Source organism: Nyctereutes procyonoides, unplaced genomic scaffold (assembly GCF_905146905.1).
Source record: "Nyctereutes procyonoides isolate TBG_1078 unplaced genomic scaffold, NYPRO_anot_genome, whole genome shotgun sequence".
Classification (NCBI taxonomy): Eukaryota; Metazoa; Chordata; class Mammalia; order Carnivora; family Canidae; genus Nyctereutes; species Nyctereutes procyonoides.
Window position 1 is genome coordinate 60,354,303 of NW_026575126.1, and position 25,215 is coordinate 60,379,517.

The 25,215-nt window shown below is 51.7% G+C and overlaps 3 protein-coding genes across 7 annotated transcripts; 1 reads left to right on the top strand and 2 right to left on the bottom strand.

Annotated features, from left to right (window-relative positions):
- Positions 1-8,079: 8,079 nt before the first annotated feature.
- On the bottom strand, positions 8,080-10,604 carry CD2BP2 (CD2 cytoplasmic tail binding protein 2). 3 transcript variants are annotated; one of them, XM_055340189.1, is made up of 8 exons: positions 10,458-10,548; positions 10,006-10,025; positions 9,819-9,922; positions 9,444-9,579; positions 9,163-9,320; positions 8,598-9,042; positions 8,407-8,516; positions 8,080-8,324 (listed from the first exon to the last, which is right to left on the bottom strand). In XM_055340189.1, the coding sequence occupies exons 3-8, from the start codon at positions 9,894-9,896 to the stop codon at positions 8,214-8,216; spliced, it is 1,038 nt and encodes a 345-aa protein (XP_055196164.1). In that variant the 5' UTR covers positions 9,897-9,922; positions 10,006-10,025; positions 10,458-10,548; the 3' UTR covers positions 8,080-8,213. The 3 variants fall into 3 exon arrangements, with proteins under 3 accessions (XP_055196164.1, XP_055196165.1, XP_055196162.1); XM_055340190.1 differs by lacking the exon at positions 10,006-10,025 and having other exon boundaries at positions 8,407-8,510; positions 10,458-10,604; XM_055340187.1 differs by lacking the exon at positions 10,006-10,025 and having other exon boundaries at positions 10,458-10,602.
- An 85-nt stretch (positions 10,605-10,689) lies between these two features.
- Positions 10,690-12,124, top strand: LOC129519564 (sesquipedalian-1-like). Of its 2 annotated transcripts, none has more exons than XM_055340192.1 (2): positions 10,690-11,226; positions 11,429-12,124. In XM_055340192.1, exon 2 carries the CDS (start codon positions 11,483-11,485, stop codon positions 12,089-12,091), a length of 609 nt encoding a protein of 202 aa, XP_055196167.1. In that variant the 5' UTR covers positions 10,690-11,226; positions 11,429-11,482; the 3' UTR covers positions 12,092-12,124. The 2 variants fall into 2 exon arrangements, with proteins under 2 accessions (XP_055196167.1, XP_055196166.1); XM_055340191.1 differs by having other exon boundaries at positions 11,460-12,124.
- A 129-nt stretch (positions 12,125-12,253) lies between these two features.
- On the bottom strand, positions 12,254-24,204 carry TBC1D10B (TBC1 domain family member 10B). Of its 2 annotated transcripts, none has more exons than XM_055340185.1 (9): positions 22,919-24,204; positions 18,547-18,646; positions 18,144-18,251; positions 17,950-18,056; positions 14,899-15,013; positions 14,709-14,810; positions 14,338-14,527; positions 13,860-14,014; positions 12,254-13,781 (listed from the first exon to the last, which is right to left on the bottom strand). In XM_055340185.1, the coding sequence occupies exons 1-9, from the start codon at positions 23,857-23,859 to the stop codon at positions 13,137-13,139; spliced, it is 2,463 nt and encodes an 820-aa protein (XP_055196160.1). In that variant the 5' UTR covers positions 23,860-24,204; the 3' UTR covers positions 12,254-13,136. The 2 variants fall into 2 exon arrangements, with proteins under 2 accessions (XP_055196160.1, XP_055196161.1); XM_055340186.1 differs by having other exon boundaries at positions 14,709-14,774; positions 22,919-24,203.
- Positions 24,205-25,215: the final 1,011 nt, after the last annotated feature.

The following is a 25,215-nucleotide window of genomic DNA, read 5'->3' on the forward strand; positions in this document are numbered from 1 at the left end:
ATGCTGGAGATAATAAACAGATATATTCAGGGAGAAAATCTCCTACAAAGAAAATTCCAGGTACAGATGGCTCCATTGGTAAAGTCCACCAAACATTTAAGAAGAAATAATACCAACTCTACATAGATTTAACATTATTCCCATCAAACCCCAACAAGGTTTTTAGAGAAATTGGCAAGCTGATTCTAAAATTTGCATAGAAAAAAAAATTTGCATAGAAATTCCAAGGAGGGCAGCCCTGGTGGTGCAGCGGTTTAGTGTTCCACCTAGCAGCCCAGGATTGAGTCCCGTGTCGGGCTCCCTGCATGGAGACTGTTTCTCCCTCTGCCTGTGTCTCTGCCTCTCTCTCTCTCTCTGTGTGTGTGTGTGTGTGTGTCTCTCATGAATAAATAAATAAAATCTTAAAAAAAAAAAAGAAATGCCAAGGACTTAGAGTAGCCAAAACAATTTTTAAAAAGAAAAAAGTTAGAGGATGTTCACTACTTGATGGGGCTCACTATAAGGCTACAGTTATCAAGACAGTATAGTACTGGAGTACACATGGCTGGCTCAGTCAGTAGAACATGCAACTCTTGATCTCGGGGTCATGAATTTGAACCCCACATTGGGCTTAGATATTATTTCTTAAAAATAAAGGAAAAGAAGGGCACCTGGGTGGCTCAGTGGTTGAGCATCTGCCTTTGGTTTGGGTTGTGATCCTGGGGTCCTGGGATCAAGTCTTGCACTGGGCTCCCTGCAGGGAGCCTGCATTTTCCTCTGCTTGTGTCTCTCCTTGTGTCTCTGACTCTCTCTGTGTGTCTTTCATGAATAAATAAAATATTTTTAAAAATAAATAATAAAATAGACAGTATGGTATTAGTATAGAGATAAACATATAAATCAATGGAATAGGGGTGCCTGGGTGGCTCAGTCAGTTGAGTGTCTGACTCTTGATCTCAGGGTCATGAGTTCAAGCCCTGTGTATGGAGTCTACATAGAAAAGGGAGGGGGTGCCTAGTGGCTCAGTCGGTTAAGTGTCTTCCTTCAGCTCAGGTCATTATGATGCTGGGGTCCTGGGATAGACTCCCACATCGGGCTCCCTGCTCAGCAGGGTGTCTGCTTCTCCTCTCTCTCTCCCCATCCCCTCTGCTTGTGTTTTCTCTCTCTCAAATAAATAAATTAAATCTTTGGGAAAAAAAAGATTCCAATTAATGGAATAAAATATGTAATTCAGAAACAGATGAACGTATATGTGGTCATTTGATGTTTTGCAAAGGTGGTAAGGCAATTTTTCAACAGGAGAAAGGATGATCTTCCAACAAATGGTGCTGACACAATTAGCTAGCCATATGCCAAAAAAGTGAACTGTATACAAAAATTAACACAAATGGATCATAGACCTAAATGTTAAAGTTGAAACTATAAGACTTAGAGGAGAAACAGAAAATTTTGGGGACCCTGAGTTTATTTTTTTAAGGCTTTATTTATTTATTCATGAGAGACACAGAGAGAGGCAGAGACCCAGGCAGAGGGAGAAGCAGGCTCCATGCAGGGAGTCCGATGCAGGACTCGATCCTGGTACTCGATCCCGGGACTCCAGGATCACACCGTGGGCCAAAGGGAAGCACTCAACCACTGAGCCACCCAGGCGTCCCATAATGAAGATTTCTTAAATAGGACACAAAAAGACAAACTATAAAAAAAAATCAAAAATTGAACTTCATAAAGATTTTAAACTTTCACCCTTCTAACAATACTGATTAAAAAGAAGTTAAGACAAGTCACAGACCAAAAGAAATATTTTGCAAAATATATATCTGACAAAGGACTTGAATCTGAAGTAACTATCTGTTACAAACTCAATAATAATAAGACAAATAATCTAATTTTATAATAGACAAAAAATAGGAATAGGGGCACCTGGCTGACTCACAGCAGGTGGAGCATACGACTCTCGATCTCGGGGTTGTGACTTTGAGCCCCACACTGGGTGTAGAGATGACTTAAAAATAAAATCCTTTGGGATGCCTGGGTGGCTCAGCGGTTGAGCATCTGCTTCTCTGTGTGTCTCTTATGAGTAAATTAAAAATTAAATTAAATTTTAAAAATAAAATATTTCCTTTTTAAAAAAAAAGATTTTATTTATTTACTCATGAAAGGCACAGAAAGAGAGGCAGAAACATAGGCAAAAGGAGAAGTAGGCCCCCTGTGAGAGACCGATGTCGGACTCGATCCCAGGACCCTGGAATCACACCCTGAGCCAAAGGCCGGTGCTCAACCACTGAGCCATCCAAGTGTCCCGCTTAAAAATAAAATCCTTAAAAAAAATTGGAACATACATTTCACCAAATATTCTGGCTGGACTTTAGGATCACAGACCTGGGTTCAAATGGTGGCTTTACCACTTTCAGGCTGTGTGACATTAAATAGGTCACTTCACCTCTGTGGGCTTCATTTTTCTCATCAGCAAAATGGAGAAACTAATAACTAAATAGTAGGCAGTCAAGAAAGATGCCTGGTTGGCTCAGCAGTTGAGTGTGTGCCTTTGGCTCAGGCCGTGATCCCGGAGTTTTGGGATTGAACCTCACATCAGGCTCCCTGCATGGAGCCTGCTTCTCCCTCTGCCTGTGTCTCTCCCTCTCTCTCTCTCCCTGTGTCTCTCATGAATAAATAAAATCTTAAAAAAAAAAAATATATATATATATATATATATATATTTAAAGTAGGCGGTCATGAAGATTAACCATACTATTCCTAACTTATTTAGATACTTAAGAAATGCCAGATGCCTTTTTCTTCCCTTTCAAATACAGATAGGTTTAGTTACCGTATTTTAAGCCTGGGGAAAAGTCATCATTGTGTTTAAGCAAGCTAAAGAGGTTGAGACAGAGAAATCTGTCCAAAATAGGGCATTGGAGCTGCTGCTGGAGCTGCAGGGCAGAGACATGCAGAGGTAGTCGTGGGGACCGACCGGAAACTGAGAGCAAGAACAATAGTATCAGGGCAGGAAAACCAGAGGCTGCCCAAGCAGATCTGAGGCAGGATGAGTGTCTGCGGTGGGGTTGCATGGGCTTGTCACATGTTGTGTTTACATAGGTAGGTGGGGTCTTACCTACAAGGCAGGCTGGGCCAGGCTAGGCCAGAGGGAGATGTGCACTGGGCTGGCCCCTTGGAGGGAGCTAAAGCAGTCTGGGGGCTGCTGAACCAATCACAGAAAGCATACCCTTGAACCGGGATGATAGCCAAACAGGACCAAGGGGCAAGCCTGGCTTCCACGTGCAGTTCAGAAGCGGCTACTGATCTGAAGAAACATCATGTACCCTTGGGCCTCGTGCAAAACATTTGCTTCCAAACCCACCCTTGAAAGACATTCCTCTGGGGTGTGAGTGTCAGGAAGGGATGGGCATTTCCAGGGCTTCAGCTTGGTTCTGGCTGGGAGCAGATGGAAGGCAAGCTGCTCAGTCCCGGGCCTCCCCACTGCCTGGGAGGCCAGCATTTGGTGACCCTGCCTGCAAGGAGGTATCAAAACAGCCAGGTGGGTCTGGAAGGGGTGATAGACATATCAAAGACATTAAAAGCCCACCTAAACTCCATGGGCTTAGTGAAACTGGCTTTTGACTTATTTTAACTTCTTTTTGCCATCCTCTATGGTCTCCGTCTCCCCCAAGACCTGACAGACACTCAGGGCAGAGTGTGACACCCTAAGCCCAGATTCACCTTATCCCACTCCTGCTAGTCTTCTGGAAAATGGCCTACCAAAGGCAAAAGGCTGCATTTCAGAGGTTCTCATGTCCTGGATACAGTGATGACATCTGCAGCTTTGAACTTGAGCCCCCCTGTATATTTGCCCAGGGACACCCCAGTAAGAACGACTCTACTGACCCCTCAGCCCCACTCCCTGAGAGACTCTTGGATCTAGACACCTGTACACTGTCAGGTGATGCCTCACCCCTTTAAAGGCAACAAACAGCACCACCAGCCCCTAATTTCTGGTCTTGCTCGAGAGGGGACTGTCCCACACAGGACCAGGAAAGACTTGGCTCATTCCCTATTCATTCATCAGCACTGATTCCCAGTCTCACCCTAATTGGTGGAGACAGGGGATCCTTGGGTGGCTCAGCAGTTTAGTGCCTGCCTTCGGCCAAGGGTGTGATCCTGGAGTCTCGGGATCGAGTCCCACATCAGGTTCCCTGCATGGAGCCTGCTTCTCCCTCTGCCTATGTCTCTGCCTCCCTCTCTCTGTGTCTCTCATAAATAAATAAATAAATAAATAAATAAATAAATAAATAAATAAATAAATAAATAAATAAAATCTTAAAAAAAAAAATTTGGTGGAGACAGACAGGCAGGGAAAAACTGCCCTGGGTGTGACATCAGACCTCTTTGCTGCTGGGCACACTGGAAAAAACGCTGACCAACCTGGGGCATGGGGAGTGGGTTAGGAAGCTTTGTAGGGAAAGGAGACTTTGGGTCTAGTACAACACACATATATTAACTGGTCTTTCCCATATAGAGGAGAGAGAAATGCATCACTGGGCCAGGCCTGGTGAAATGAAATTGCCCTGTCCTGGGAGAAGGTTGTGGGAGAGAAGGAAGTAGGGAAGCAAAGGCAGTTGTGGAGCTGGAGGGGCTGGCTCGAGTCAGGACATGGAAGATCCTCTCAGTCAGCTTCAAGCTGTTGAAATTTATCTTGAGGGAAATGGAGCCATTAAGAGTTTTCATTTTCAGTAAAAGGGAAGGCACTTCACCTCCATGGTCTTCCTCCCCAAAACCCATAGCCCAAATCTAGGCATGAGAAAAATACCAGACAGAAAAAACCCAAATTAGAGGAATATTTTATAAAATACCTAACCAGTACGCCTCAAAACTGTCAAAGTCAGCAAAAACAAGTCTGAGAAACCGTCAGACCAGAGGTTAGGGAAACATGACAATTGTATGCAAACGGGTATCCCAGAAGAGGTTCTGGAACAGATTAGGAACATTAGGGAAAAATGAGTAAAAGCCAAAGAAAGTGCAAGGTTTAGTTAATGGTAATAGAGCATACATCCATATGGTGGAATATTGTTCAACCATAAAAATGCATAACAAAAAATTTAAAAAGTATAATGTACTGTGTTACGCATTACATGGATGAATTTCGAAAACTGGCTAAGTAGAAATAGACACAGGAGACACAAAGACCACATCTTTATGAGTCCATTTGTATCAAATCGCCTGGATAGGCTACTCTACAGAGAAAGAGGAAGATTACTGGTTGCCAGGTGCTGGAGGATGAGGAGGGTGGGAAGGAAAGGGGGACTGCTGATGGGTGTGTGTGTGTGTGTGTGTGTGTGTGTGTGTGTGTGTGTATACACTTTTAAGAAGAGCCAGGGAGTTAAGTGCTGATAGGAGCTTGTAATAGGGAAAGGCCACAGGGAGAAAACTTAGGGATGTTTGTGGGAGGGAAGAGGCAATCACTCAGATGGGGTGTTAGTCTCCTGCTAGGGCTGCAACAAATAACCACAAGCTTAGTGGCTTAAGACACAACTTTATTAGGTAGGATCCTAGAAGTCAGAAGTCCACAATGGTTTTCACTGGGTTCAAACCCTCAGTAGGGCTGCCCTTTGTAGTGGCTCTTGCCTTTCCAGCTTCCACAGACCACTGCATTCCTTGGGATATGGCCCTGTCTTCCATCTTCAAAGCCAGCAGCCATGTTTAACACCTTCACCTCCTTTGACCCTCCTGACTTAACCCTTTGACATTGCAGGACACTTTTGATGACACTGGGCCCACATACCTCAATAATCCAGAATAACCCCCCCCCCCCAATTCAGTCACTGATTTAATCACTTCTTTAAAATCTCTTTTGCTTCTTAAGGTCCCATCTTCACGGATTCTGTTAAGGGGATGCCATATTTGGGGGGGGGGTCATTATTCTGCCTACAGTGTATCATCAAGGAGATTGGGAACCTGTGTGGCTCAATGAGTTCCGTGTCCAACTCTTCATTTCAGCTCAGGCCGTGAGCTCAGGGTGGCGAGACCAAGCCCCACATCAGGCTCTGTATCAGGCTCTCCCTCTGGGCACCTGGCTGGCTCAGTGGTTGAGTCCGCCTTCAGCTCAGGTTGTGATCCTGGGGTGCTGGGATACAATCCTGTCAGGCTTTCTGCAGGGAGCCTGCTTCTCCCTCTATGTCTCTGCCTCTCATGAATAAATATTTTTTCTTAAAGGTTTTATTTATTTATTCATGAGCGACACAGAGAGAGGTAGAGACAGGCAGAGGGAGAAGCAGGCTCCCTGTGGTGAGCCCAATGTGGAATTCAATCCCAGGATTCCTGGGTCATGATTTGAGCTGAAGGCAGACAAGCCACCCTGGGGTCCCAATAAAGAAAATCTTAAAAAAAAAAAATTCTCTCTCCCTCTGCTCCTTCCCACCTCTCAATCTCTCAAAATAAAAAAAGGAGGGGGGGAATCCCTGGGTGGCTCAGCGGTTTAGCGCCTGCCTTTGGCCCGGGACATGATCCCAGAGTCCCGGGATCGAGTCCCACATCGGGCTCCCTGTGTGGAGTCTGTTTCTCCCTCTGCCTTATCTCTGCCTCTCTCTGTGTGTCTCTCATGAATAAATTAAATCTTTAAAAGAAAAAGGGTGAACCCAGGAGGACGCTGTGAGGGGAAGATGGGAGTCCGTTCTGGCCAGGTGGAGCCCCCAGGTGCTGGTGGCAGTCTCAAGGAACTGCTACCTATTCACCAAACACTAAGCCCCTCCCACAAGCCAGTCATTGGGGTTATAAAGGTGGCAGCTGTACTGCTTTTCCTTTCTTGTTTCTGAAATCAGGATGCACCTTTTAATCATTGACATCTCGTAAATGTAATTGGCAGGATTTTCTTCCTCAATGACACATAAAGAGTTCTTACAACTGAAGGGATCTTGGAGTCGGTGAAACCCAAGTCTGGACTGGCACTAGCACAGACCTAATTATCACAGAAGTTGGAGACCTTGCTGGAGTACCAAGTATCCCCACCGTCCTCGTCTTTCCTACTTCCCAGTCTGGTTCCTTCTACCTGGGGCTCTGGTGCTCGGCAGTCCTGTAACAGACTCCAGCGGAGCCCTGGCCACACCTGTTCACCTCTGCCACCACCACAGGATTTGGGAAGAGGCTCCTCGCTTGAGGTGGAACCCAATCACAGGAGTCCCACCCGATGGTTTTCCACTCGTCCACACATTGGAATCACCTGGAAGCTTTTCAAAGTCCCAACCACCAAGCCACTACCTAGATCATTCAGAACGTGAGGAGTAATTTTACAGCCCTGCTGAGACACCAATGGACAGTCGAGGTAGAAATGTGGAGGACTCCCCCTAACCTGGTGCACGAGAGAAGAGGCATAAGGCAAAACTGGTTAGAGGTGGGAGGTCCAGGTTCAATGATACCTGTCTCCTTCCCAACCCCACTCTTCAGAATCTGAATTCCTGGAAGTGGATCAGCCCCCTAGTTATCGAGAGTTCCTTCAAAGCACTAGCCTCATACCAGGCACACCATGAGAGCCCAGGGAATGGAAGCTTCAGAGCCTCAAAGGTGCCAAGAAAGGTCTGGGCAAGAAACCCATGGGGTCAAGGCATGCTCAGATTGCTGTGTGAGCTCCAGGGAGACACTGCCCCTCTCTGTTCAATGGTTGGCCCAGGTGGCCTCGAGTTCACACTTCGCCTGAGGAGCTGGAGATCCCGAGGGGAGGGGGGGGGCAGTGGGTACCAGGCTTCCCACTCACCCCCAGCAGATGTCTCAGCCCTTTGAAGCCTAAAAATTTCTACTTCTGAAGCTCCATCTTATACTGGCTGGAGACTCTAAAGTTCTAAAAACTGAGGACTGCAGAAGAACAAAACAGGAACCCTGCTCTGAGGGTACTGGAGAACAGCAGGTGAGCAAAGGGATTTTTGAGATGGTGAGCAGAATCCAGGTGGGAAGGCCACAGGCCACCTGGGAGCCCTGGCTCTACCTTGGGAATGGTAAACAAAGGTGAGGTGGCTCAAGTGACCAAACACTCCCAAGAAGAACTTCATGAGGCAAGTCCAAAGGGGCTATGAAGCACCTTAGCTCCTGGCCATCAGCACAGCCAAGGCCCTAACATACAACTAAAGGCTTTTATTGGGAAAGGAAAATGGACTAAAAGGTGGCCCCCAAAATCCTCACTGCCTGAGACAGCTGGGGCCTCCTCCAGAGTCAAGGAAAGAAGGGACCACCAAACTGGGCCCTCAGCAGACTCAGGTGTAGAGGTCAAAGTCAATGCGTTTGGAGTTGTAGAACTGTCCACCGGGAGGGTCCAGCTTCCGGCAATAAACACCATCTGCGAAGTAGCCTTCGTTCACCCAGGTCTGCAGGAAAGGAAAGCAGAGCTGGGGAAAGACTCATGGGGGAGGGGAAGGGGGGTAGTGGTAGAAGCAGGAAGGGGCTTACCTGCATCTGGGTGCTGGTGAAGGGCCCATACAGCTCAGCATCCCCTGTGTTCTCCCACTTATATTCCCACATCACGTCCACCAGACCATCATCTCCTTTCAATTCTGCTTCTAAAACAACAGGCAAAGCCATCTGGCCCTCAAGTGCCCTGCCTCCTGCCCCAACAGCCCTCCTCTGCCTTCTGATCTTACCTCCCCTCTGTGTGTGGGTTGGGGTCTCCAGCTCCCCCTCTGCCACTTCCTCAGCAAACATGTCCAGAGAGGGTGGGGGTGTGGGGTCAGGGGGTCCCTGAGTCCGGGACCCCAACCCCTTCAGCCGCATGGCTAACCGTTCCCTTGTCTCCTGATATACACCGAGGTTGCCCCGGGCCACCATCTGGTCAGCCAACCCAGAGAGCCGATCCAAGCGCTGAGGGGAACTAGGCCGCCCAGCCCCCTTGCTGCCCCCTTTGCCACCTCCTCCTCCTCCTCGGGCCCCCAGACGCCTCAGTGCCCCAGCCACTGTCTCTCTGGGTAACAGCAGCTCCAGAAGGCCCTCCAGGAGGGCTTGGGCACTCATTGGTGTCTGGCCCAGGCTGTCTTCTTCCTCTGAGTCTGAAGGTGGGCGCTGATCAGGTGGCCGCTCCTTGATCTTCACCTGTGATATGAAAACGGGGGGGGGGGGGGGGTTGGGTTATCTCTTACAAACCGTGAGCAAGGCACAAGCCCAGCACTTTCTGCCTCCAGGTCCCCAGCCAAAGTCAACCCCTGGGCACACCCAGTCAATGTTGTCCAGCCAGCTATCTCGGATCTGAGCATCCCGGTTCAGAAAGTAATTGCCATCAGCATCAAAGTGGCCTTCCTCCATCTCTTCCTGCAGGTTGAAAGGTGTGATCCGCACACCTCCCTCACTGGGGAGTGTGGCTGCTTCCTGACCTGCACCAAAGACACAGGTGGCCCAGGCTGAGCAAGCAAAAACAGACAAGAGCCTTCTCCGCCCCATATCCCGTGAAACCCCATCTGTTCCTCCAGCAGCAACAATTCTTGGGTTTAGCTCACCTTCCACATCCTCTGAGGCCAGGATGTCGTATTTGCTGGACCCCTCATCATCATCATCCTCCTCATCGCTGTCCAAAGAGTGTTTGCCTTTGAAGCGGCTCCCAGGACCCCCTGCCCCAGCCACAGGATCCACCAGCTGTGAGGAGCCAGCAGGTTGAGAGATGCAGGTTTGCGGCTATTCCTCAAAGTACTCTAGTAAGGTTTTTCTTCAAAGCTTTCTCAGACTGAAAATTCTCCAAACCCATTTCCCAGAGAACATGGAAAAAGCGAGACCTTTCACCGCTTTATCCCCACCAGCTTTCTTTCACTTCTAGCCTCCAGTTCCTTCTCCCTGCCCTCACTCCTCCCCAGAATACAGGAGTCTGGCCACCTCACCTTCTTCTTGGGGACACTGATTTCATCCTCATCATCCTCATCTCCTACGCCTTGGAAGGTCACTTTCCTCTTTGGCATGCCTGCACAGAGGGGCCTTCGCCAAGCTGAGCGAGGGAAAGGGTGCAGATTAAGGGAATTGGGCGAGGCTACTCACCGCCGAAGGGCCGCCAGCACAACAAATAATCACCTGGTACGCACTAGATCCAGCTTGGGAAGAGAGGGTGCAGAGTCAGGGGCCGAAAGGGAAGTCGGCCGCCAGGAGGCCCCGGGAACTTGGTTTGGTCCAAAAGAGTTGCTGGTGCGGGGCCGGAGAGGCGGACGCGCGGGGGGGCTTCCCACCGGCAACCCCCACCCTTGACGAAAGGAGACAGACCCCCCCCACATGCCCCCCCATTCCTGGCCCCCGCAGTCCTGGGTGCGACGAGGCTCTGAGGGCTGACACCCGCTCCAACACCCCCAGTTCCCTCAGAGCCCGCGGGGTCCGGGCGGACCCAGGACCTGGCGTCCTGGCCGACCCCCTCTTCCCCGCGCCGAACTCCCGGCTCCGAGGGGTGACCCCCAACTGTCCCGGGCTAAGTGTACAAATCAGAGGGGCGGCAAAACCGCGAGGACTCCAGGACCCCACCGGCGCGCGCTCACCTAAAGATCAACGGGAGGCCGGTGGGGAAGGAAAAAGAGCTGCTTTCCCCACGGCTACGTCCGGGGCAGCGGCCGCCATCACCCGGAAGGGAACTGCGGAAGGCGCTGGAGAAGGCCGGAAGTGGCTTCACTCGGGGTAGGGGACTAAGTGGAGAAGCGGGCGGAAGTACACAGTAGGCGGGAAACACCTCCCTGCCCAACCCAGAGTGACGTGATCAGTGTGGGGCGACAATGGCGAGAACAGGGGACGTTCGAACGCCTAGGCCCGGATCAGACGAGAGAGATGGCCGGATGCGGTTTCGATTCCCTCCGACAGCAGTCAGAGGCTCTGGGGAGAAAGCAGAGCGCACTCTACTTAAAGGGGCGCCCAGGACCATGATGGAGGAGCAAAGTGGGACAATGGCCCGTTTCCCTTTCCAGAGTTGAATCACTTTCCCCAGGGTTGCCCAAGGGCTTTGCGCCCCTCACCAGAATCTTCTTGGAAACCCTTCCTTTCCACTCAGTGTCCAGTCCACTCCTACCCCGAGGTGCGGCCCTGCTCTTTTCCCCGAGGCAAGACCCGGTTCTGACGGCCAGCCTGGAGGCCCGGGGTGGTTCCGGGGCACTTGCCGAACACAGGTCTCTTTAGGACCCGGGGGAAGTCATTTACCCGACACCTATCCCCTGGGGAGTTCCTGGTTTGAGAGGTGGGAAGAGCCGTCTACGGAAAGGTGACGGTGGTACCTGTGTCCAGTACCCAGGCCCGAAGTTTCTCGTGCCCTGATTTCAGGTAGGCCTGGAAAAGGGCAACAGTGCCTCTCTCCAACTACAGGCGCAAGCAAATAGGGGTCCAGGCCAGCGGCCCCTGCCCAGGGTCTGTAAACTAGCCCCAAGGGGAGAACTGTAGGTGGGAGTTGTCGGCCCCAGTGCTGGGGGTGGTGGGGGGAGGGAGCAAGACCTGTACTCTAGAGGACACTCTTAAATCCCACTAGGCTAGGACCAGCTCTTTCTCCTGCCCCCAAGGTCTACTCCCAGATTGGACTACCATGAAACTGCACCAGAAGTCCGTACTCAATTTCTTCCGTGGATACAGAAAAGCTCCAGACCGAGAGGGCATCTTGCTGAAGAAGGGAGCCCGAAATACCAGCTATCAACGCCGCTGGTTCATCCTCGGGGGAAACCTCCTCTTCTACCTGGAGAACCAGGCGGACCACACACCCCTGGGCCTCATTCTCTTGGAAAACTGCCGGGGGGAGCCACGCCTTGGGGCCACAGAACCCTATGCCTTTACCATCCTGACCCCTAGGGTTGAGGGAACAGGTGGGCGTACCTACAAATTGGCAGCAGAAAACCAGGAAGAGCTGGGAGCCTGGCTGTGGGCACTAGCTGGGGCGAGCTGGAGGCGGCTGGTGGCGCTACTACCCCCTCTGGAGGCCCAGTACCGGGAGCTGTGCCAGGCAGCTGGCCAAGAGCCCAGCTCACCCCCAGAGGACTGTGGCTTTCTTGCCACCCTCGGTACCCCCTCCAGCTTCCAGGAATTGCATGAGCACTTTGGGAAGGAGATCCGGGTGCTGCAGGTGGTATGTAGAGGGCCCCAGGCTAACAATGGGGGCAGCAGATCCCAGGCAAAGGAGGAACAGGAGCTCAGCAGCTGATGAGTGACTGAAAGGTGGACCAAAGGCCAAGAGGTACCCACGTGCCAAGACCAGCCCATGGCTTCGGTAGATGCCTGGATCCTGGCCTGCTCCACTGTTTCCCACCCCCTGCCCAGTCCTTATTCTAACCCCCTCTATCAAATAACAAAGCAGGAGACAGGCCCAGGTACAACAGCAGGTTCTTTTCTGATTCCTCAAAGCGCTGCATAGAATAGGAGCAGACATAGAAGAGAATGTAAACATTGGGTTCCACCCCCTGGAGCTCAAGGGAAGACCCCTTCCCCAGATAGGGGCTGGAGGGAAACAATGTAAAAGGTGGGGACCCTGGTGAGACAAAGCAGGAGAGGCCTGAGAATACACAGGAAGGTGGTGAAGAAGAAAGAGAGCAAGGAGGATGGTTGGTGGGGAGGGGGGGCATTTCCTGTTCCAAGGCATGTCCCCTTAAATAAATGAGTGCAAGAACATTGTGGAAGGAGAACTAAAGGACAGAAGAGAGAGCGAACACCCCCACCCTGGACCCACCAGGTCCTCTGTACATAATTACAACGCAGAGATGTCCGAAAGTAGAGCAAGGAGAGCTTTGGCCCCCAGGCAGGAAGAGGGGGAGATGGGCAGGGCTGCAGGGAAAAAGGAACCTGGCTCCACTCACAGATAAAGGGGAGCAACTGGAGTGTAAGAATCTGAAAACTGCTGATTCCCATCGCCAAGTCACCCCTGAAGTGACTAAAGGCCAATCAGGACTGCACCTGGGAAGGACCCCAGAGGGAATTGGGGCAGGAGTGACAGAGACCCCAGCTGGACCTAACTGGAGGTGAGGGGCTCCAGACTTATTCGAGGCTGTCCCAAGGAGAGGCGGCTGCCCAGTGCGCTCTCACTGTCCCAGCTGTGTAGGGACCAGTGGCTGGCAAAGGAGATGGGGAGCCAACTGCTTTCCCCAGAGAGAGTGACCACTGGCCCAGGAGGCTTGGGGCAGCAACCCAGGCCAGGCCTGCTCTGGACTGAGGAAAAAAGAGGGAGGTCATGCAGTCCAGCCCCAAAACAGAGGTCAGAAGTAAGCATCCTGCCGGGCCTCAGATGCTGAGGACCTGTCCCCACCATCCTGGGGGGTGGGGGGCCCATCTGCCTTTCGACGCAGTGAGAGCTTCCTGCCCTGGGCCTTCTTTTCCTGCTTCTGCCGCTCCTTCTCCTGCTTCTGTTGCTCCTTCTCCTGCTCTTTTTCCCACTTCTGCCGCTCCTTCTCTTGCTTTTCCCGTTCTTTCTCCTGTTTCTGCCGCTCCTTCTCACGTTCCTTTTCCTGTTTCTGCCGCTCTTTCTCTTGCCTTCGAGTCTCCTTGCTGGGAGCCAGTGGGGTGCTGTTGCCAGTAGGCGAAGGAAGGGATGGATGTAGTCCCTCAGCAGTGACCACGGGCCCTGGGGTGGGCCCAGCACTAGCCCTGCGGGCAGGAGGAGGTGGAGAGGGGACCCCCCCCGTAGCCCGGGAACCTCGACTCTTGAGGCCAGGGAGGCTAAGAAGGCTGGACGAGGGGCCCAGAGGTGGCTGCTGCCGCCGACGCTCCTCATGGATGGCCCGGGAGCCATGTAGTCGCCGAGAGGGCCGATACTGCAACTCCCCCCGGGTTTCCCGCCACTTCTTGAGCTGGGTTGTGTTCTCTCGCTCAATCAGGGCTTCTGTCACTGGGAGGTTGGTGACCTAGACAGAGAAGAAATGGGTAGCAGGACGAAGGGGATGGGATGAAGCAGGTGTGGATGTGCTCAGGCCACAGCCTACCTCATGCACCAGGAAGTCCTCCTGCATGCACTGCTGGGGCAGGTTGCGCAGCTGCTCCATGGTCTCATACATGCCCTGGCAGGAGCGGAGCTTCTCCACCGAGCCCAGCGTGTGCCGCAGCAGCACCAGGGCCACCCGGAAGATGATCTTGACGCCTGCAAGGGCAGAGAAAAGACAGTGTGGGTGATCAGGGATGGGACTTCAACTTGCCCCAATTCAAAGGGACTCATAGGCCCTATCCCTGTCCTACTGCCATCCTCATAGATGAGGAAACTGAGGCCCCATGAAAGAAAATGAGCTGACATGGGTTTCAAGTTCCTGGGAGGGAGAGTAGGCTCCAGGCTGATGGCAGAGCCAAGGCTAGGCCCCAATCTCTCCAGTCCCCAGACTGCTTACAGGGAAGCCTAGGCTCCAGAGATACCTTTTGGCAGCCACTGAAACCCCAGGCCCCTCATGGCCTGAATGGCTACAGAAGTACCTTCACAGAAGAACATATCCCAGACACGCAGTACTGATGCCCAGGGCAGGGTGCGGGCGAAGATGCACATGAACCATTCTGTCATGTAGAGCACGGGGTCAATGCGCTGTCGCCGCAGGTGCCGATGTGCCAGCGGGGAGGCCCGGCGCAACAGAGCAAAAAAGATTTCTCCATCCAGCTGAATGGCCTCCTGGAAGTGGGATAAGCCTTGAGAAGAGGCCTACTGGAGCCCCCTTGGGGTAGAACTGTCCCAAGTAGGGGATCCTCACCTCAGTGGGAGAGGCCCAGAGCAGAGGGACAAAAGGGCAGCAGGTGGGGCAGGACAGGGACCTCCCTGCAGCCTTGGGCACACCCGGCCTTCAGACACTCACCAGCCCTGCACTGTAGTAACCAGGGAGGTACTTGTCACAGATCTGCACCAGGCACCAAAAAGCTTGCTGGGAAGGGCAAAAACAAGGAGGGAAGGATGGGACCTGAGAAACAGGGAGTAGAGAGCCCCCATCACTGCTGTACACCAAGGTCCTCCCAGGCCCTCCCCAACAAGGCCCAGGGTGTACTGACCTCAGCAGGCATGTGCATGAGCAGCACTGCGGCCACTGGGGCCTGGGCCTGGCAATAGCCCTCATCAGGCCGGTAGATGGTATAGGCCTTTAGGATCCGATACAGGTCCTGTTGCCTGTGGGTTGGGGGAAGACCATGAAGGCAGTCACAGGAGCTGGAGTCTCTCTGCCCCAAACTAGGCCTATTCCCCCCAACCAGCCCCATTCCAGACCCCTCCTAGATCCAGTTCCAGATTAACCCCAGAGCTTCACCACCACATACCTCCATTGACCTTCCTGGTGCTGCCCATCAAGGTGAAGCCAAAGACTCAGACCATAATGAAAGCATTCCAGGCTCCAGCCTTCCACCCTTGCCTGCACACCCCACGTGCTCCCTACTCATTCTCCCACAGAGGCTGTGCTCTCTCCATCTGCTAATATCCCATAGACCTTCAAGGTCACCTTCTTCAGGAAGCTTTCACCACCCGCAGCATCAGCCCTCCTGGAGCACTGTCTGAATGCTTTTATCACTCCAGAGCAGGGGCTCTCCCAGGGCAGGGCCCACCTCATCTGCCTCACTGGATGGCATCAGGTCCCTGCCACCATGTCCAGTGGGCCCTGGTTCTTGGTGAAGGCTTGGGAATCCTGCTGTGCCTCAGATCTTTCTCTTGTCTCTGCATTCAAAAGAAGAAAATCTTTGCCCTAGACCTGCTCCTGTTTCTTGAGAATGCCCCATCACTGTGTTTGGGAATTGCATTCACTCAGCTACACATTGGAAAAGAGGGCCCCTCGTCACTCCCCATGGCTATTTACCAAGTCTTCTCAACACTACCTCTTGAATTTCATTCATGCCTGTTCCTTCTGTCTCCACAGCCATTCCATAGCTCAGACCTTCATTTCTTCCCCAGAAAAAATTTAAAAATGACCTCTATTCCAAAATTCAGTCACTGAAGTATGATCTTTATTTGTGCTTTATTTGCATACCTCTCACCTATTTTCCCTCAATATTTTTTTCTCCATCCATGAAATGACAGGTTTGATGCACTAGTTATTTTACCTAATACCTATTAAAATAAACACATAACTCCAACAAGCTTCCATGCTACTTTCACCCACCTACTTGCATGTGTCCCTGCTTTCTCCCCTGTTGCTGTAGGTAAACTATTTGTGGTCTTGGCCAAACACAGCCTTTCCATTGTGGAAAGGCTGCACTGCACCCCATCCACTCTCACTAAACGGACCATCTCTCCAGCACACCTCCCATCTCTCCTACATCACCAGTTTTTCTCTTCCTACTAGATCATTCTCATTGGCATACCAACATCTGTAATTTCTTCTTGCTTTAAAAAAAATGTCTCTTGGCCACCCCCCATTTCGCCTCCAAACCCCATACCACTTCTCTCCTTACCTACTCAGCGAAACATCAGAGTACAGACTCGCCGTCATCAATCTCTTTCTTCCCATCCTCCAATGAGGCTTTAACCTACTGCCCCATGCAAAACTGCTCTTATCAAGGTCACCAATGGCCTCCACTAGGCTGAGTCCCAAGGTCAGCCTGCAGACTTGACTCTACTTGACCAATCAGCAGTATTTCATACAGCTGATCCTGAAACCCCTCGTTTGCTTCCAGAAACCATACTGTCCTGGTTTTCCTTCTACCTCTCTGCTGCTAGTCTCTCTTGATGGCTTGTTCTCATCTTCCCATGCTTGAAATGTTGGAGCTGCAGGGCTCAATCTTTGAGCTTCCTTTTGTATCTACATTTGCCACCTTGATGATATCATCCAGTCTCATGGGTGTATTTAATCCCATCTAGAGACTGACAACTCTCAATTTCCAGCTTACATCCACTTTAAACTTCTCCCCAAATTCCAGACTTGTACATATAGTACATCCAACTTACCAGACATCTCCATCTGGATGTCCAATTAGCATTTCAAACCTCACATTCCAAACTGAGCTCCTGATATACCCGTCTAACCTCATTTTCCCCATCCGCATCAGTATATAACAATTCCATTCTTCATTTCTCAGGCCTAAAATCTTCAGGGTCAGCCTTAATTGCATGTTCATTCACTCTTCCTCTCTCTCACACATACTCCACATCAAATTTGTTGACAAATCCTTTTGGGTCTACCTTCAAAATAGATCCAGAACCCAACCACCTCTCCCCATAGTTCCACAGCTACCATTCTGGTCTATCTATCATTGTCTCTCTTCTGGATTATGGAAATGGTCTCCTAATAGGTCTTTCTGCTTCTGTCCTTGTCTCCTTAGAGTCTATTCCCAGCAGCCAGAATGATCCTTTTAAAACACAAGTCAGATCAGATCACTTGTAACCCAAACTCCATTCACATTCTCTATTCCCCTTTCTTGCTTTAAACCCGTTTCATACTTACCACCATTTCACATACAACATACTTTGCCTTATTTATTCATCGTCTATCCCCACTAAAATGTAATAAGCCCCATAAGGGCAGGAGTTTTGTCTCTTGTTAACTGCTGTCATCTGTGGCTTGAGTAGTGCCTGGCAGATAGCAGGTGTTGAAAAGTACTTGCTGAAAAGATGAACCAACTGATGAAAAAAGTCCACCTAAGAGCTACCTAATACTATCTTGCATATTACTAAGGACTTATCTATCTGTCTGTCTATCTTGGGTAAGCCCAGCATATAGAACAAAAGTATAAAGTGCCTTGGAACAGGTTTTAAGGGCCTTTGGTGATCTGGTCCTAAACTGCTTTTCCAGCCGCAGCTCTACCCAACCACACATCCCGGACACAGCTTAACCCCTAGCCAGGAAAAACCTGTCCCTTGCTTTGGTCCCATCTATTTTTCAAAACCCAGTTCAAATGCAACCTCAACAAGTCACTGTGCCTCCCCCCCCCCCCCCAACAAGTCACTGTGCAGCCCAAGCCCAAGTCAGAATCTCCCTCCCAGGATGCTTCCTTCAATATGGCTTGATACTCAATCCATTAAGGACCACTCTCCTAGAAGCCCTGGAAAGCAAGAACTGTATCCACCTGAAGCCTTCTACAAATGTTTGCTGACTAACCCACGTGGTCAGGCCATCTTACCCATGCCCCCCTCGAGCAGCAAACATCTCATGGAAAGGGAACTGGCGGTGCAGGTCCTTCTCAATCACATCCAGCCACTTAGGGTCCCCAGGAGCCCGTTCCAGCTCCTGCAGTAACAGCAGGGACTATCTCAGGATCTGGGGGGACTGATGATACCCTTCACACCATGTCACATCCCCATACCCTGGACACACCTCAAACTTGCCAGGGTTCTGCTCCAGGAGTTCCTTGCTATTGGACAGGTACTGCCAGGCCTTGGCTCTGAGGGAGGAGGGGATCCCCTTCCGGCAGCGCAGCTTCACCTAAGAGAGAGTGGCAGGCAGGGCAACAGCTTCAGGGGCTGGCATAGCCTCCAGGCTTTCCCCAGCAGTCCTCAGGCTTCTGGCACACCTCTCACACATCCCACTGGCTTGACTCCACTGGACCTGGCTTGGCATTCTATCTTTAAAGCTAGTCCTCCTCCCAGGCCCAAGTACCACCTGCCCCAATGTCTGTCTAAAGAGCAAATACTAACATGGCTTCCCTGGAGCACATGAGCCCTCTCTGGCCCCCTCCCAATCTGTCCATTGCCCTGCCCACCACTCAAGCCTTCCAAACCTTCTGGAAACGCCGTGACAGCCACTTATCCCAGTTACTGAACATCTCCAGCCATTTGAGCTCCCGCTGCCGAGCCACATCTACAGGAATGGAGCTTTCTCTGCAGGATGAAGGAAGCATGGAAGGGGTCAGTAGCAGTAGTGTAAAACATGGATTGCCAGTGGAACTGAAGCAAATCACCTCCCCAGTTTCTTGTTTTTCTTTTTGTTTTTTTTTTTTTTTTTTTTTTTTTTACCTCCCCAGTTTCAAATGAGATACTAGATAGAAAAGCATTTTGTGAGCTGCCAAATATCAGAACATTTGGCTGCTCAGCTGCCCAAGGGTCTAGCTTACCACACTGAAAGGACTTTTTTTTTTTTTTAAAGATTTTATTTATTTATTCATGAGAGACACAGGGGGCGGGGGGGGGGGCGCAGAGACATAGGCAGAGGGAGAAGCAGGCCCCATGCAGGGAGCCCGATGTGGGACCCTGGGATCACACCCCGAGCCAAAGGCTGAGCCACCCAGGCATCCCGAAAGGACTTCTCTTTGGAAGGAATCTCTGTATAGAGATCATGTTCTCATACTGGATCTCTATATGTGTTGGGTATGTTCAAATCCTGCACATACAAGTTTGGGAAGAGGGTACAAAATACATAAAAGCCACACTTTGCATTAGACTGAGGCCCAATTCTAGCTTCACCACTTATTCATTGTGTGACCTTGGGCAAGTCACTGAATTCCTCTGGGCCTCAATTTCCTCATTTGTAAGATGGAGAAGTTATATGAGGTAACAAATAGCAAGTGCTCAGTAACAGCAATTATTATCCATAAAATAAAATACAGAACCAAAATATTTCTCGCCTCCTTAGAAGCAACTGAGTTTCCACCTATCAGACTCTTGAGATCTCCTGGGCCATCTGCAATTCCCTCTACCTCCTCCTCCCTGAAATCATCCTAGATTCCCAAGCAAATGAAGTTTTCCTTGCATTGTCTGCCCATTGTTCTGTCACAGCTTCACATTCAAGATGCCCATAAGGCTTGAAATAGTTATCTGTAGGAGCCAGTAAGAGGAGGTGAGTGAACGGAAGAAAGAACTTGAGTTTCCAGACAGACCTGAGTTCAAAACCCAGTTCCATCCATTAGAAGTTGGGGAATTGGAACAACCTCAGTGGTTGAGCATATCTGCCTTTGGCTCAGGTCGTGATCCCGGGGTCCTAGAATCAGGTCTCATAATAGGCTCCCCGCAAAGCAGGGTGCCTGCTTCTCCCTCTGCCTCTGCCACTCTCTGTCTCTCATGAGCAAATAAATAAAATCTTAAAAGTTGGGGAATCTGGGAATCCCTGGGTGGCTCAGCGGTTTAGCCCCTGCCTTCTGCCAAGGGCGTGATCCTGGAGTCTCGGGATCAAGTCCCACATCAGGCTCCCTGCATGGAGCCTGCTTCTCCCTCTGCCTGTGTCTCAGCCTCTCTCTGTGTCTTTCAATAAATAAATAAAATTAAAAAAAAAAAAGTTGGGGAATCTTGGCAAGTGATAACCTGAGTCTCTTCCTCTTCTATAAAAAAGGGATGTCACCACCTACATCACAATGTTATGAGAGTGCTACTGAGAAACTGTATATAAAGGACTGGTAAATGGAAGAGCTCATTAAATTTTAGTTTCGTCTCAGAAGCCCCTTAAACATCTCTCAATTTCTTTTTTTTTTTTAATTATTTATTTATTTATTTACGATAGTCATACAGAGAGAGAGAGAGAGAGAGGCAGAGACACAGACAGAGGGAGAAGCAGGCTCCATGCACCGGGAGCCCGACGTGGGACTCGATCCCGGGTCTCCAGGATCGCGCCCTGGGCCAAAGGCAGGCGCCAAACCGCTGCGCCACCCAGGGATCCCATCTCTCAATTTCTATCATAACTTCTAAACTCTAAGGATCAGGAAGAGTAAGATAGTATCTTTCCTGCCCTCAAGAAGGTCACAAGCTTGCAGGGGAGATAACTGCAATGTGGTGTGGGAAATGCAATGACAAAAATGCACAGAAGAGGCACTGACGGGAGTAGGGGCAGTGGATACATCGGGAAAGGCTTCCCAGAGGAGACATCTTCATAAACCATGAAGGACTGAGTAGAACATACCAAGACAAGGAGGAGGAGAAAGGCATTCCTGGCAGGTGGGAAAGCCTGAGTATGAAGGGGGAAAGACTACAACCAGTTCAACAGGACCACAGGGGACGCCTTGGTGGCTCAGCGGCTGAGCACCTGCCTTTGGCCCAGGACATGATCCTGAAGCCCTGGGATGGAGTCCCACATTGGGCTCCCTACATGGGGTCTGCTTCTCTCTGTGTCTCTCATGAATAAATAAATAAAATCTTAAAAAAAAAAAAAAAAAAAAGGACCACAGTACTAAGTGCATGGCAAGGACTGGCAAGAGAGAAGACCAGAAAGCCTGACAAAGCCAGATAATAAGGAACCTGTCTGCAGAATAAAGCACTTGAAGGGGGGATCCCTGGGTGGCGCAGCGGTTTGGCGCCTGCCTTTGGCCCAGGGCGCGATCCTGGAGACCCGGGATCGAAACCCACATCAGGTTCCCGGTGCATGGAGCCTGCTTCTCCCTCTGCCTGTGTCTCTGCCTCTCTCTCTCTCTCTCTCTGTGACTATCATAAATAAATAAAAAAAATTAAAGAAAAAAAAAATAAAGCACTTGAAGGGCGCCTGGGTGGTTCAGTGGTTGAGTGTCTGCCTTTGGCTCAGGTCGTATCCGGGGGTCCTGGGATCGAGTTCCGCAACAGGCTCCCCTTGGGGAACTTGCTTCTCCCTCTGCCTATGTCTCTCTCTGTTTGTCTCTCATGAGCAAATAAATAAAATCTTAAAAAAAAAAACAGTTCTTGGGATTTTATCCTGTGACCAGTGGGGAGCCATTACAAGCTTTTAAGGTAACACATGCCCCACTCAGCCTTGCCTCAGAAGTATATTCCTCCAGCACAGAAGATAGATTTTAGAGGGACAAAATTACAAAGCACAAAAATAGCAACCAGCACAGTGCCTGGCACACACAAGGGGCTCACTAAGATCCAATTCAATCCAAGTTCCTTAGGGCAGCATGGTTTTGAGGATAAAGTCAGTCAGTCACACAGATCCAGATGTGAGTGGGGCAATTCACTCAACTGCTTTAATCCTGTTTCTTCACCTATAAATTGTGTACAAGAGTGCATCCCCTGTGCATGGGAAAACACCAAGGTCAAACTTCAGTTGCCTTCCTAGGACCATGAATTTTGGTGTTCAATCAAAGGTTTTCTGTTTCTTGGATTATAAAAAAATGCTTTGAATATCCTCCCAATTGTTTTCCTCCAACCCCAGACAGGTACCCCCCACCCCAATGCGCACATACACAACTAAATCCTATTCATTCCTCAGCATTTGGACCTTCAGCAGACTCCTGAGTGGGCAAAAGATCCCTTTCCTAGGTGCTCACAAAATCCTGTGATGATCTCTAGGCTAAACCTAACATATATTGAAGCCAACTGTTTAAGTATCTGTTTCTCCTCTAGATGTTAAGCACCTTGAAACAACTATTTTATCCCTAGTACCCAGCAGGGGTCTAGCACCTGGGTGCTCAGGTGATGCTGTAGGTTGAACTGACCAGCAGGTTAAAAGAGTACAGAAACAATGGACAGGATCCAGAGAGAGGGAAGGAACAAGTCAGAGGCAATCACACTCCCACATCAGGAGTGACTCAGGCCCCTGGAGGGAACTAGGAAAGAGCAAGCCAGGCTAGGGAGATGAGGAAATGGGGAAGAGGCCTCCCCTAACCCTTTTCCTTTAGTAAAAATACGAGACTGCCCTTCTCTGTTTTGCAGAGGAGTCTTGCCTTCAGGGTCTCCCCTCCATCAACCAGACTTCCCCATCTCACCAACCCATCAGAGCTAGGACTATGGGGGAGGGGAGATGCCTGCATCCCTCCCAGACTCCTCCCTCAGGGACTACCAGAACCCCTGCCCAACCAACCCTCCAGAATATCTGGCCCATAGCTGGAGTTTCACATGAAGGACCTGGGACAATCTTAGGTATCATGTCATTCAACCTTTCACTTTATAGAGAAGGAAACTGAGGCACGGAAATAGGGAAGACACTAGGTCAAAGGCACATAACACACTAAAAGCAAAGCTCAAACTCAGAACTCCTGACACCTGGCCTGAAACTCTAACATCCAAGTGCCACCAAAACCTCACGATGCTCTAGGCATGAAAGGGATCACCAAGTACCTCACTCCTGCTGGAGACACTCTCCTGGAGCCTCAGAGCAGTCTGGACTGCCAGAGTCTGGGCAAGGTGTATCATTTCCTCCTCCCCAACCTCTGCTTCCCTGAAGCAGTCCCCACTGGGTGCCCACTGGGTACTCACAGACTGCCCGAATACTGGCTGCCCCCAAGGAAGCCATACTTGTCCGTCTTGCGCAGGGCCAGCCCATTTATCTCCGAGTCTGAGCCCATGGAGCTCACATCATCTGCCAAGGACTCCAAGGTCCCAGACATGAGGCTTACGGAGTCCAAGTAGCTCAGAGTGTCCGGGGCCTGCCCTCGAGGCCCAGAGATGCCAGGTCCCAGGCTGGACGTGGAGCCTAGGTCCTGAGAGTTTTCAACGGGCTCCGGAGCTGGGGTGACTGTCACAACAGCTACCATAGCCTCACATGTCCCTGAAGGGCCTGGAGGGTCCTCTGGAGCCTGTGTAGTTGATGCTGATGTTGCTGGGGCAGCTCCATGTCCACTTGTCACCTGTCCCGCGGTCACTGCTGCAACCCGCGCAGTCACTCCTGAGGCAACTGTGGTTCCCGGCTTGGGGGCAAGCGGGGGTTTGGCAGTCAGAGCCCCAGGAGCCGTTCTGGAAGGGGTCCTGGTGGGGGTCGCGGTGGGAGTACCTGGCCCATGGGCGGGTGAGGTTCTAGCCTCCTCTGTCTTCGGAGAATCTGCCCCCGGGCCCGAGGCCACGGACATCTCGGCTCCTGCCACTGCCGCGGACACCAGGGGTTCTGAGGCAGCGGAGACCTGCGTCCTCGCGGCTTCGGGTGAGGCCTCCAGAGTCAGCACCACCACTGTGCTGCTCGTGACGGTCGGGGTCTGGGCCGGGGCCGGGGCCGAGGTCTGGGTGGGCCCCGGTACCCAGGCGGGCCGCGCCTCCCCGGGGGCCACCAGGGTGACAGGGGCCGAAGTGGCCGTGGTCACTGGCGGGCCCGGAGCCACCACCACGACGGGTCCGGCCCGGGAGCCGCGGGGTGGCGGCGAGGGGGCCGCGGGGGCGCCATGACGGCGCGGCGGGGCCACCAGGGGCGCCGGGCCGGTCTCCATGGCCGCGGGCCTCCCCTCACATCCCCCCGCCGGGGCGGCCGCAGAAGGCGCCGCCCCTCAGGCCGCTCCGCGCCGCCCGCCAAGGAAGGGGAGCAGGCTAAGGGCGCGGCCCGGCACACGTCCGGGACGGGGGCGGCGCGCGGGCCGCCGCCGCCGGGCGCGCGGAGGCGTGGCAGGGGTCCCGGGGCGCCAGGCGCGGGGGTCCCGCTCGCGCCCTCTTACCCCTAGCGCTCTCTCGCCGCCGCCCCCTCCCTCCTGCTTCAGGCTAGCGGCCGACCTCGCGCCTGCGCACATGCCCAGTGCCGGCTAAGCGGCCAGCGTTTCGGCGTTTCACGCCTGCGCGCGGGCAGTCCCATCGCGCTCCTTTTTTTTCCTCCCGCCTCGTCAGAGTGTTTGGACGAATAATAGGACAGAGGGAACTGGGTCTCTGCCAATCGTTGGAAGGGTGGGTGGGGTTGGGGGGTGGGAAGGGGCTGGGTAATTTGGAAAGAGGAAATGGAAAAGGCGGACGGCTCTAAGACCAATGAGAGGGTGAGCGAAGGCAGGAGGAGGTGGGACGAAGGAGAGAACTAATAGAAAAGCGGGAAGCTGAACCTCCCAGCCACTAAAAATGGCTGGAGAGTGAATGACCACGGAAGGAGGCGGGTGCTGCGCAAGAAGAGGCGAGCCTGGCCAAAGGGAACAGTAAAAAGGGAACCAATGAACAGGGGGAGTGGGCGGAGGTCAAGTTGACAGACAGGGGTGTCTCTTAGGGCGGTGACAGACAGCATCCGCAGTCAATAGGAAGAGCTGAGGAATTCTTAAGGTCTCCCAAGAAAGTCAAGAAGGAATGACAGCTGGGGGGGGGGGGGTCCGGGGGGGACCAAATTTGCAATTAATTTGCATCGTCAGCCAATAAGAGTATTCCCTCACTTTAGCAACAGGAAAGGAAGATAGACGGATGTCTCGGCCAGTGGCAGCATCCAAAAGGGTAGGGGCGCTGCCAGCAGGCGGTGCCAGCTCAGGGATATCGGTGACAACCGGAGACAAGCGCAGGAGGGGGCGACAGTTGGGGACAGCGCCGAGAGGGGGCGGAGGCCAGAGACATTAGTTCAGCCCTTAGCCAATAAGAGCGCCGCGCTGCTCTGCTTGAGTCCTTTCTGGGCTGCCATTCTCTCTCTCCCTGTCCTCCCTCTCTCTCTTTTTAAGTTGACTCCACAGCCACGGTGGGGCTTGAACTCACGACCCTGAAATGGAGAGCCGCATGCCCTCCCGACTAAGCCAGCCAAGAGCCCCCTGGGTTCCCATTCTCCATCCAGAGCCCCGCCTCATTCTGGTGGTCTGTGAGACCCCACCACAAATCCAGTGCCCTCTGAT